General features: G+C 46.3%; 1 protein-coding gene across 4 annotated transcripts in view; it reads left to right on the top strand.

Annotated features, from left to right (window-relative positions):
* PARP12 (poly(ADP-ribose) polymerase family member 12) overlaps positions 1-12383 on the top strand; it is a 41668-nt gene extending 29285 nt beyond the window's left edge. For 2 of the 4 annotated variants that reach the window (XM_043871600.1, XM_043871603.1), the window contains exons 8-12: positions 985-1081; positions 7103-7178; positions 8964-9094; positions 9966-10117; positions 11271-12383. In XM_043871600.1, coding sequence (XP_043727535.1) covers positions 985-1081; positions 7103-7178; positions 8964-9094; positions 9966-10117; positions 11271-11596 — 782 coding nt within the window. In that variant the 3' untranslated portion in view covers positions 11597-12383. Of the gene's footprint in view, positions 1-984; positions 1082-7102; positions 7179-8963; positions 9095-9965; positions 10118-11125; positions 11190-11270 lie in introns of all 4 variants that reach the window. The other 2 variants (XM_043871602.1, XM_043871601.1) reach the window with 2 other exon arrangements.
* Positions 12384-12616: the final 233 nt, after the last annotated feature.

Below are 12616 nucleotides of genomic sequence, written 5' to 3'. Positions count from 1 at the left end.
TACTCTGTTCAAGGGACGTAGGGAACGGGTCTCACAAATGCTTAGCCCATTCATGTATCTCAAATACCTTTTTGAATTTTATCTATAAAAGCTTATTTAAGAGTCATTGCAATGCTAGTCAACAGACCAGTGAAAAACCTGTTTAAGTAAGCTAATTAGCAGAGTATTGGTGAGAGGCTGAGTGATGGGTAACTGAAGGGGGTGTGGTAGCCTTGTCTGGAGTGTGGTCTCCCGATCAGAATGTGGGGGACTGGCAGGGAGTGCCCATTCTTGACTGCCTGGACTCTGGCACGAGGGACACATGCCTAGGTGATCACAGGGTGTATGCTCAAATGCAGTAGGGCGAATTAGTTTTTCAAGTCAAATAAATTGTTTAAGTGCAGAAAGTAAGACTTGACAGAGATTTCCTGGTGGTTGGGACATGCAATCTATAGGTATCGTGACTTTTCAGCCTGAAAGATAGGTTCCCCTCTCTGCCCTCAGGATGAATCTAAGAATCTTGGGGGTTGGCATAGGGTAAGAATTTCATTTATTAATGACGATACAGGTTTTAAAAGGTTGAGAAATATTGCTGTTGAGTAAGTTTAGTCAAACTAAGAAAAAAAAGTTGTAAGAATAAAATGATTATATTAACTCTAAATCCCACTGGCTCAAGATATGGTAATTTGGTCTCAGGCTGGGCTGAAGCTTTTTTAAATCCAAGCTGGGAAAAATTGCTAAGCAAAATAATAGTTTAAACAAGATTGGAAGGAACAATTTAAAAGCACTCATGTATAATTGATATGTCAATTACTAATCATTCATCTATTCATTAAATCCAGTCTCCTACAGATACCTATTATGAATATTTGAAATGTGTAAAACTGCCTTATTTTTAACAGATTGATTGTGGGCTGTAACATTTGGATTAGCATTACAACCTGTTTAATTTGTGTTTATAAAACATTGCTGTCCTATATGTATATTTGTGGTTTTTCCCCCCAGCCTTCATTCAGAAAAACGTGATCTATGGCACAGTTAGAAAGGTTTGCCGGAGACCCAAATATGTGTCTCCCCAAGATGTGAAGATGAAGCAAACCTGGTAGGTGGCATTTGGGGAATTTGTTATGTAATATGTGTATCAGCTGGTATGTGCTCAACTGCAGGTACTGATCCTACTCAGACTGGCTGTAGCATCACGAGGGTTAGTGGGCTTGCAAACTTATGCCCTGGCACTCTGTCTCTATTTCCTATGTCTTGCCCTCCTCTGAGTATATTTGTACTTTGCTTCACTTAATACCAGGCTTACCCTGTGGCTCAGCTTGTAAAGAATCTGCCTGCAGTGCGGGAAACCTGGGTTCAATCTCTGGGTTGGGAATATCCCCGGAGAAGGGAAAGGCTCCCCAATCCAGTATTCTGGCCTGGAGAATTGCGTGGACTGTACAGTCCATGGGGGTCACAAAGAGTCGGGACATGACTGAGCCACTTTACTTTTCACTTAATACCAAAGTGCTTCTCTTTATATGAGTGATCTGTAAGAAGGTGGAGGCTTCATGAAATGGAAAAATCTGTATATTTACCACACTTCAAGTAAAAATGTATTATAAAGGTATAATATTTAACAGTTATAAAAAGGTAAATGCTTGATGTATAATTGTTTTAATGATGATACAGATACAATTAACAAAGCATTAAATGATAAGCCAAACACAACAGAAAGGAAAAGATACCTCAAAATCACTTAATTAGATGTTTTATCTTTAAGATGGCCAGTGGTGTTACTGTGACATGAAGGTATTCTTGTGCAGATTTTCCCAGAAACCAGAAAATTCTTTCTTAGTTTAGAGTTAACTTAGAGAATGTGAAGAAATAATAATAATCTAACTCTGATAATTTTCTGGTTCCATTTTCAAGTGATTATATCTTTTGCTTTATAACTTGGAGGATATCTTTTTGAACAGCTCTGGGTTTTTCTGTTTGTATGTTTGTTTTTATTTTTTAATTGGAATATCATTGTTTTACAACATTATCTTAGTTTCTGCTGTACAACAACATGAATCAGCTATATGTGTACATACACCCCTTCTCTCTTGAGCCTCCCTCCACGCCCATTCCACCCCTCTAGGTCATTACAACGCACAGAGCTGAGCTCCCTGTGCCCTACAGCGGATTCTCACTAGTCATCTACTTTACACATGGTAGTGTATACATGTCAGTGCTACTCTCTCAATTCGTCCCACCCTCTCTTTCCATCCTTGTGTCTACAAATCTGTTCTCTACATCTGTGTCTCTGTTCCTCTCCTGCAAATAGGTTCATCAATATCATCTTTCAGGGCTGGTTTTTTTCCCCCCACTGGTAGCAAACTGGTTTTTGTTTCTAACAAAGCATTTAAAGTTCCTCTTTGTCCTCCAGTTGTATGTATGAATGGCAATTCCAGTTCAGAGTCATCTAAAGCAGTTTGACTACTGGCATACATATTCCACTAGTTGTAAAGGCATTGGACCAGAGAAAGAATTATCCTTATGGGTAGCAGTGTTGGGATATCTAACTGCAAGGCTGCTTGTTGTGATCTGCAGGCCAGTCTAGACTTGAAGCTAGCTTATCAGCTTGTCTTTTCAAGTGAATAATTGAATCACAGACTTGAATTTTTGTAAATGTTGAAATAATGGAATACGCTTCCAAAACTCCATTATTTTAATACTTGAATATCATGGAATATTAAAAATACCAAAAGCAGATGCTGCAGGCACTAATGGGCCAAATTCATCCCCAAAGTGGGCTCCCTTACATCCCAGACTACCAGAAGCCAGTAGGGCTGTGCCTGGCCTTAAGAGCATTTAGGAGCAGGGCTCTCCTGCTGCTGACGGGGACAAATTTGTGAGCTCTGCACTGATCAGACACCTGAATTGGTAGTTTTAGGTTTGAGGCATGTGGGCTGGGATTGGAGCTGGGGGAGGGGTCAGTTCTCTCCAACCCCTACGGCCAGTTACTGGGGGATGGTGGCTTGGATTGCGAGAGGTACCACAGTGCCCATTAGTTTGATGTGTGACAGCCCAGGCCAGGACTGTAGCCAGCGCTGCTGTCAAGCAGACTGCCCCTTCCGTTAGCTGGAGACATCTGTCTCATTTCTGTTTCACAGAGGACCGAGAGTGTTTCCGTTTCTTATTTTAAGATGTCACATATGGACTTCAGTGGTTGTACTTGTGGAGCACGGGAAGGTCATTTAAAGAAGCTAGAGGGAAAAGGTATTATCAATCCAAGCAAATAGAGTGCCTGTGAGTCTAACAGAGTAACCCTTCCCTGTTTCCTTGAAGCCAGGTGTGCCTTCTTTCCTCCCTTTCTTAATAAAATTTATTTTTGGCTATGTGTAAAACATGATTTAGAAGTCAAAACTGTGAAAAGATATACTCAGTAGTTAGAATTCTCCTCTCTATATCTCTGTTCTGTTTCCTTGGCGGGCAGCCATTTTCATCAGTTTTTGGTTTATCTTTACTGTGTTTCTTTTTGCAAAAATGAGCAAATGAGTGTACATAAAAGTGTTGTCTTTTGTTGAATAAAAGGTAGCATTCTATCTATACTATTCTGTACCTTCTGTCTTTCACTTAATACATCATTACTAGACTTACTGTGGTGATCACTTCAATATGTGTATTGGTTGCTCAGTCTTGTCCAACTCTTTGCAACCCCATGGACTCTAGCCCTCCAGGCTCCTCCGTCCCTGAAATTCTCCAGGCAAAACTACCAGAGTGGATTGCGCATTTCCTTTTCCAGGGCTGACTCAGGGATCAAACCCAGTCTCCTGCATTGCAGGTGGATTCTTCACCATCTGAACCACCAGGAAAGCTTCACTTAGAGTATTATACAAATTTGGAGGGAAAAGAAATTACTTTCTTTCAGTTCATTGAAGTCTTCCCAATTCTGTTTCTGTCTTCGTGATTCTCCATCATGGGTATTTGCCATGATTTAATCTGTCCCCTTTTGAGGAATGCTTTGCCTTTTTGTGATCTGCTAGTATGAGTATGATACCACAAAGAATGTATGCTGTATGTGCTGTTTGTTGGTTGTGGAGGTGAGCCATCAGGTTGGAGTCCTAGATGGTAAATGCAAGTTCCTCTTTGTGGGGTTTAATACCCTCACCCCAGAATGTGTGAGGTGCCTGTTTCCTTCAGCCTTGAAACAGAGGAAGTCATCAAGCTCTTCAGTAAAGGTGGGAAAGGGTATTTCAGTGTATTTAATTCACTTTCTCTTATGAGTGAGGTTTAATATTCTTTCCTAACATGTAAGGGCCGTTTGCATTTCTTTTTCTGGGGATTATTTGTCTTTTTGTCCATTTTTCAGCCAACATTTTGGTATGTTTCTTAAACATTGAGTCTTCTTTCTGTTGGGGAGATCAGCCCTTAGTTTGTCATGTAAGTTGCAGTATTTTTTCTTTGCTTGTTGTTTGCCTTTTGGTTTTGTCTATGAAGTATTTTACCAATCAGAAATATTTATCATTTAGTTAAATGTATCTGTCTCTTCTATTTAGATTGCTTCTGGATTTAGTTTTGGTTAATTATGAGTGATCCTACTTCTGGACATCATTTTTCTAAAATATTTGTGTTACTTGACTGTGTCAGGCCTTGGCTGCAGCATGTGAAATCATTGATATGGTGTACAGGCCTAGTAGTTGTGGCACGTGGGTTTAGTTGCCCCAAAGCATATGGGAACTTAATTCCCCACCAGGGATCTAACCCATGTCTCCTGCATTGGAAGGTGGATTCTTAACCACTGGATCACCAGGGAAGTCCTGGACGTCTTTTTTTCTTTCCTTCCCTATCCAGAGCCTACCCCTGATACAGTTTAGAAAAACCTGTCTCTTTTCTGAAACGGGGTCTCTTTTGTCCTCACTCTACTTTGTTGTCAGGGGCCCATGGCAGACACCACATGTCAGAAATAAGAGTGGTCATTTTGGTGAGATTCAGACTGAGACATGAGGGATCAGGATCTTCCTGCTCTTTTGCACGCGTTGATGCAGGAAAGTGCATGGTGCTTCCCTCTATCCTGTGTGACGGAAGCTGGTGGTCATGACTCCAGCAAGCGAGTTTGCTTGGTCCTCCATGGCCACTGGGACTCTAGTGTGGGTGGCTTTTAGAAAGAAATGCTTTATATTTACACAGTTAGTGGGGTCACAGTATATGATCTCCGCATTGGATCTACGCAAGTACAGACGTTTTGCTTGTTTCTCTTTCTCTTGGAACATTGAAGATATCACTCCACTGTCCTTTGGTTTCCATTGCTGTTTCTGAGAAGTCAGCTGTTGGTCTAACTGAAGCTTTTTGCCAGAATCACTTTTTTTCTCCCCTTCTGGCTGCTTTTAAGGTTTTCCATTTGTCTTTGTATCATGCACTGTCACTCTGGTGTGTCCAGATATGCATTTTTATTTGTCCTGTTGAAGATTCTTTGTGCTTCTTAAATCTGTAGGTTGGTGTGTCTCATTAGTGCTCTTTGAAAATTGCCTTCACCCTGTTCTTGGTATTGTCTTTTTGGAGCTTCAGTTTGGCTATGGCCAGATTCAGGCCTTCTCACTGTGTTCTCCACGTCTTGGCTTCTTCCCCTCCTTGCCCATCTTCTTACTGCTCTGCCCCACATTCTGGATAATTTCACTGCTCTTACTTTTCAGCTCGCCCACCCTCTCTTTAGATTGTCTGATCTGCTAATAAGCCTGTCCATTGAACTTATACTTCAAAGATTTTTTTTATTTCTACATTTTTTTTTTCCAAATCCTTCAGGCCTATTTATAGTTTTCTGTTCCTTGCATATGTTTTTAAAGTTTGTCTTAAATTTCTTTAAACATAGAAAGAAATTAGCAGGCAGTTGTTTTATAACCTGCCTGCTAATTTTAGCATCTTACATCTACATGGGTCTGTTTCTGGCTGATTCTTGCTTGTGGGACCTTTTTAAGTTATTTTTAAACTGTGCCATTTTCCTAGGAAAGTTATTTGTGGGAGTTCTTTGAGGCTTAGGAAGAAGGTACATATCTCATGCCAGCAGAAACAGAAGGTAGATCTATTGTGGGAAGAACAGAGCCTTCTGAAACTGACTAGGAATGATTTGGAGTTAGTTTCACAGTCCTTGTTTTAAACCCTTTGGTCCACATGTTTTTTAGAACTCAGTTTTTATTTCATTTTTAAAAAGAGCATGTGCTGCTTGTATTATGTGATACATGCAATGACACATGCTAATATTTTTTGCATAGTCACTTTAAGAAGGGAAGAGAGACCACAAGTAGCCTCTTGGCAGTTCAAGTCAAATTTCTACTGCCAAGTGAATTTTGACATCAATTTTATGTTTTAAAAAAATGTTTTTAAACACCACATATGTTTATGTAAACATATATAGTTCTGCCAACTAAACATCATTGAAGCTGAGTTTTTTTAAACTTAATTTGTTTTTTATTAGAGTATAGTTGATTTATAGTGTTGTGTTTCACTGAGGCTGTTTTTTTTTTTAAATTATTTATTTAGTTAATTTTGGCTGTGCTGGGTCGTCTTTGCTGTGTGGGCCTTCTCTCTGTAGCAAGCTGGGGCTGCTCTGTGCACGGGTTTCTCATCGTAGTGGCTTCTCTTGTGGAGTGCAGGCTCTAGGACCCAAACGCTTCAGTAGTTGAGGTGTATGGGCTCATTAGTTGTGGGATACAAGCTTCATTGTTCCGTGGCATGTGGAATCTTCTTGGACTGGCAATCGAACCACTGTCCCCTGCATTGCAAGGCAGGCTCTTAACTGCACCACTGGGGAAGCCCTGAGGCTGTTTTTAATGAAAGTTTCAAGGCTTTTTGAATTTTATAAAATTATGGGGAGGGTTTGTGTGTGCGGCTTTAGTCATAATGCTCTCTCCCTTATGTGGTAGAGTTAGGGTGCAGGTGAGAAACAGATCCCTTGTGCCCGACTGGTTTTGACCACACAGGCCAAGATGGAAGTGCTGTCCCATGGTGGAGAACGTGTTTATGTGCTTCCTTGCCTTCTCCCTGACTTTACAGACGGTATGCTGAGACTCAAGGCTGATGGCCTAGGCTGTTGGAGGCACCTCTGAGAGGCCTACTTATGTCTAAGAACAGACTAAGTGTTTTTCTTTACATTTTGTAGCAGCATCAATTCTCAAGGCCTAAAGAACATTCCTGACCATTGGGATCTCTCGGCCCTGCCGGACACTGGCTTTAAGGTATGAGACTGGCACTGACCTAGTCTGGGAGGAGGGTGTTCTTAGACACAGGTAGGTGTGAGCAGACTGTGCTGTGTCCTCTGCTGCTGAGAGGTGAGTCCTAAGTTTGATATCTTTCAGATCTTGGGGCTTATTTACAGCTAAATGACTACTCAGGAGGTGGCTGTGGCCTGAGGGGAGAAGGATGTATGGTGGAGGGAGGAAGATGAACTGGAAATTTTCTAGGAAGGGCATAAATAAGCTGCTTAGCCGATTAAAGTTTTACTAAGAAGGAAAGGGAAAGAAGCCAGGAGAGGGTTCAGTGTGATGAGGGCCATCTAAAAGAGGAGTTGCAGTTGGGAGGAGGATACTAGGAACTTACTGGAAGATGAGAGAATGAACACTCCGTTTAGCAGCTTGCAGTGGGCGCTGTGCTGAGTTGGGTAGAGAGCTCAGGCTGGGGTGTGGTGATGCCAGGTGTACGTGGAGCTTCTGGCCTCTGACCCGGCAAGCACTGTGCATACTGGCTTTTCCAACTCGACAGCCCCTGCCTGGGAGACGCCCAAAGCACAGCCAGACCCCAGCAGCCCCGGGAGGACGTCGGAGGGCTGGGCGACTGTAGATGCAGTACTTGGCCATCAGGGACCAGGCTGCTGTATTTCAGGGATCAAGGAAGGCCTCACCGGGGTCCACACCTGGTGACGGCTGGCGCCTACACAGGAGAGGGTGGGGAGGAACATACTGGTGGATGCGAACTGGATGGGGAAGGAACCTAAGACAGGACACAGAGTGTCTCGGGTGGAGGGCATGCATAGATGTGGGGGCACAGGAGAGGGAAGTCAGGCCCTGCTGTGGAGTGCCCTGGTCAGGGGGCTGAGCTTCAGGCCATGACAGGTGTGGGAGTCCTTGTCGGGCTCTGGGCTGGGAGGGCAGGCTTGAGGGAGAGGGCATGGTGGCCTCCAGAGAGACAGGAGCAAGGAAACCAGAGTCAGATTGTAGATTGCAGACAGCCAGGGATGTTCACATAGAGCCCAGATCATTTAGGGTCTGTGGGGGATGAGATGGTTATTATAAGGCTGCACTTGGGTGGGGGAAAGGATGATGCAGAGAGAATCCCCAGAGATCCTGGAACAGGGTCACTGGGCCCAGCCTCGTGGACCTGGCAATAGGCAAGCTGGTTGGGGTCCAGACAACAGGAGCAGGGATTTGTGCGTTGTTGCTCTGTGTGACAGTCAGGGGCCTCTGCGGGCTCATCAGGAGTGCTTTCCCAGAGCCAGATGCTAGGGGAGGTGCAGACCCAGCTGGGAGGGGGTGCCCGTGGTCTCACTGAGCTGAGCTGCTGTGTGCAGTCCGCCAGCCTGGCCTCTCCCTCAGCACGTGCTGTGCGTGGCCTCATCACTGCCCATGGCAGGATTTACCCCTTCTCTGCCAGACATGTGTGTTCCGCATCCACCAGCACCAGCTCTGGGTCTCGTAGACCCTGTAGTCGGCCCTGAGTGGGGTCGGGAGGGGAGCAGGGACCGTGCTTGAATTCCTGTGGTGGTACTGATGTAGCAGTGCCTGCCTGTCCTTCTGGCTGGCTGGCTTCGCCAGGGAAAGGAGGGAAGTGACCACAGATTGCACACATCTGAGCCTGTAGAGACTGCCCCTCGGAGTTAAGGGGAGTGGGGAAAATGCTCCCCTTTACTGAAACACAGAAAGATGTCTGTGTTTGCTTGTGGTTCTGGCATTCCATGAGCAGCCTTGGGAAGAGAGCTGTATTCTACACTTTGACGATAACAGAGTAAAAATGTTTGGCCCTTACAGAGGATTACCATCCCTTCGTCCTCAGAAGAGTTTCAGAAGGTCTGGCGCCTCTTCACCTGTACAATGCCTCTCTACTCCATTCAGAAGATTGAACGGGTCCAGAACCCCGCCCTCTGGGAAGTCTACCAGTGGTGTGTCCAGGGCTCGCTCTCGGTGGGCTAGACCCTCGTTCCCTCAGACAGCTGCTTCCCAGACATGCTGGTGCGGCAGCGACAATCTGCCACAGCAGCTGCTGCTTGCCCCAGGCCACAGGGATCAGGAGCTGTGTCCCTCTTCTGTCCCCCTCCTCATCTGTACAACTCAGGGCCAGCATGTCCCTCCAGAGACGGGGCGGAGTCGGGGGTGGGTGCTGTGGCTTCCCCAGGGACAAAGCCAGCTCCTGCACTAGACACTCTGAAGAGCAACAGTCCCCTGTTGCTGGGGTCCATAGAAGCCACCCCTCACCCTGGGGTACGTAAAGCTATAGTCCTGGCAGCCAGAGGGCAAGGGCCTCCTTTTTGTGCCCAAGGACTGGCATGTCCCTGGGCACATGTCCGTGTGGGAAGGAAATCCACAGCAGGTCTCCGTGGTGGGCCTGGAGTCCTGCTCCCCTTTCCCCACAAGAGGCTGGAGCAGGGTCATCTGAACTCCAGCCTGGTGATGAGATCAGGGAACTTACAGGAGAGGGATGAGGATGCTCCTGCTGTCCAGCATCTTCCAGCCCCCTTGGCTAGGCTTCAGGCAGGAGCAGGATACTGGGGAGAAGTAGCCTGGCTTCTCAAGGCTTGTCCATCTACTTTGGGGGTTCAAGGAGCCGTGGAGGCCTGGAGCCCAGGAGGGAGAGCTTCCTTCTGCTCTCACCCAGGTCCTGCTCTCAGCTTTCTAGGCTCCTGGCCCGTGACTGGAGTCTCATGGCTCCTGGTCTCATGGCATGTCTAGTAAGACATGTTTTCTTGGGTTGGGCAGCCTTTGTTTGGTGGCAAGTGCCCTCTGCCTCCAGCACACGTCCCTTCGTGATTCTAGGCAAAAGGAGCAGATGCAGAAGAGAAACGGTGGGAAGACGGTGGATGAAAGGCAGCTGTTCCATGGCACCAGCACTGGTCTTGTCGACGCCATTTGCCAGCAGAACTTTGACTGGCGGGTTAGTGGTCTCCACGGTACTTCCTATGGCAAGGGTAAGTGCCCCTGCTGGCAGAATCCTCTTGGCCTCACTGTCCAGGACCCAGAAACCACCTTAAAACAAATTGACAGAGGGTGTGGGGGGAACCAGCATGAGTTGCACTAGTAGTTCAGACTCGGGGAGGACGGGCCAGGATGTGGGGGACCCAGCTGTCAGCACCTGACTCTCCCTCCCCGCCGTGTGCAGCCCCAGGTCTGACCCCTGCTTAGGCGGGGGTTTGGCTTCCCTGGGAGATGGGCCTGAATCTGTGTGGAGGAGTGAGGAGAGGAGTCAGGTCCCCACCTGTCCACGCTGTTACCTTAGAGTAAAAATATGAACGCTCAGATACGCTTAGGTAAATACGTCATTCTTGTTATAATGTGTTACCTGGTTTTGTCTCTTGGTTATTTTTAAAATTTATTTGAAAATAATTTCTAACAGGAAAGGTGCAAGAATAATATTTAAAAAACCCTCCCACGTAAATTTTACCAGTTCATCAGCTTTAACACTTCACATTGGATTTATCACCCCCGTCTCTTATTTCTGAACCATTTGTGAGTAGGTGGCATGTATCATAACACTTTACCCTTAAACACCTCTTGAGAACAGGAACATTCTCCTCTCCTCTTCAGTGGTTGCTAAATTGAGAGAACCTCGTAGTGGTGTGATCTGTAGTCAGCAGCTTCTCGGCCAGGTCTGTCCGTTAGCTTCAGTCTGCGTGCTGACGGCTGTGGGGTCAGGGTGCATGGGAGCCAGTGGTGGGTTGTAAATCTGAATGTGCAGGCAGCAGCTTCCAACTCAGATTCCCATCCATGAATCTATGTATCGGGTGGTGGGTGTCTGCAGCGTGTTCCATGGGTGGGGTCTTGGTCATTTTCCACACTAACCCTGGGAAGTCGGGCTGACAGCCCCATCTTATGGCTCAGGAAGCTGACATTCTGGGAGAGGGGGTCAGTAATGAGGGGCCCAGAGACCTTTAGAGTTGGAGTGACAGATCTTACTTGAAAGGAGTTTTCCATCTCAGAGTTTCATGACCCCTCTGAAGCCCTTCATGAGGAAGAAGTTGGAAAAACGGGAGCAGAGGGAAGGTAATGGCTGTAGATCTTGCCCTGTTGACCGGAAGTGGGCACGCCTTTTCTGGCCACAGGCTGACCCTGGTGTCCTTGTAGGGAGCTACTTTGCCCGGGACGCCGCATACTCCCACCATTACAGCAAAACTGACACCAACACCCACGCCATGTTCTTGGCTCGGGTGCTGGTGGGCGAGTTCGTCCGGGGCAGCACTGCCTACGTCCGCCCCCCGATCAAGGAGGCCCAAGGCAACATCCTGTACGACAGCTGCGTCAACAGCATGTCCGAACCATCCATCTTCGTGATCTTCGAGAAGCACCAGGCCTACCCGGAGTACGTCATCCAGTACACTGCCTCCACCAAGCCCCCGGCCGCTGCTCCCACCCTCTTGTCCTTGGCTTCTTTCTTCAGCGGCCGGCAGTGAGCACCCCGATGGTTTTATGCCTTTCTGGCTTATCTTACTTGAAGTAGTTCTTTAGGGAAAGTTTTTTTTTTTAAACAAAAAACTTTTAATGAACTGTTCATTTAACATTGACTTCGTGATGAAGTTACGAAGATTCTTAATCTCTGGCTGATGATAATATTTTCACTTTTAAATCACTTTTGGACTTGCCAGTAATGATGGTAGGCGAATCCATTATTGCTTTTTACTCGGGTGTTAAAGTTTTATTTTTTACTCTTTGTTGACTTTGCTGCCGATTGGCATCAGGCACAGATTTTCTAGACACTATTTTATGGATTGGTTTTAATTTGCAACAATTTCTGTCTCTTCAGTGGTTTGACGTTTCAGGGTCTTTGTGGCACCTGGATTTGTTTTTATCAGAATGACACAGTAGCCATTGGTATAGAAGTCCTGGGTTGTGGGCCTGGCAGGGCACATCATGTCCGTTGCGATGTGTCTAATCCAGGCAGCATTTCTGCTGCTTCTCCTGGGCTTCTGGCCTTGAAATCGGCCCATGTTAGACCAGTGGCTAGACCAGTTGTTAGACCAGTGGCTGCTGTGTAGTGTCACTGAATCCCTGTTGGTGTCCCTTAGTCGTGGCAGGTGATAGGAGTGAGTGGCTCTCCCAGGACCTGGCCTGGCCTGTGAATGCCTGTCCCTGCCTCTGCACAGAATACCCTCTGAATAAGGGTTTTATGTCCCCATGAGATCTGAATACTTGTGCTGCAGTGTCACAGCAGAGTCTGGGAATAAAAAAATATTTATCTGACCTGGGTGACAGCTGCGGCTCATTCTTCAGTGTCTTTTTATCGAGCGCCTGTGGGGTGAGTCACTTTTCTGGGTGTCAGGATAAAACAGAGCCCCTGTTTCTGGCCTCGAGGAGGGCTGTGCATGGTCTCATCATGAAGGCGATGAAGCTGAAGCTTCACGGCCCCTCATTTACTGGGGCTCCTTCCACAGCCCTCAGGGGAAACCGCTGCTACCTGGCTGCATGATCATACA

Source organism: Cervus elaphus, chromosome 18 (genome assembly GCF_910594005.1).
Source record: "Cervus elaphus chromosome 18, mCerEla1.1, whole genome shotgun sequence".
Classification (NCBI taxonomy): Eukaryota; Metazoa; Chordata; class Mammalia; order Artiodactyla; family Cervidae; genus Cervus; species Cervus elaphus.
This window is presented reverse-complemented; position numbering and strand designations above follow the sequence as displayed.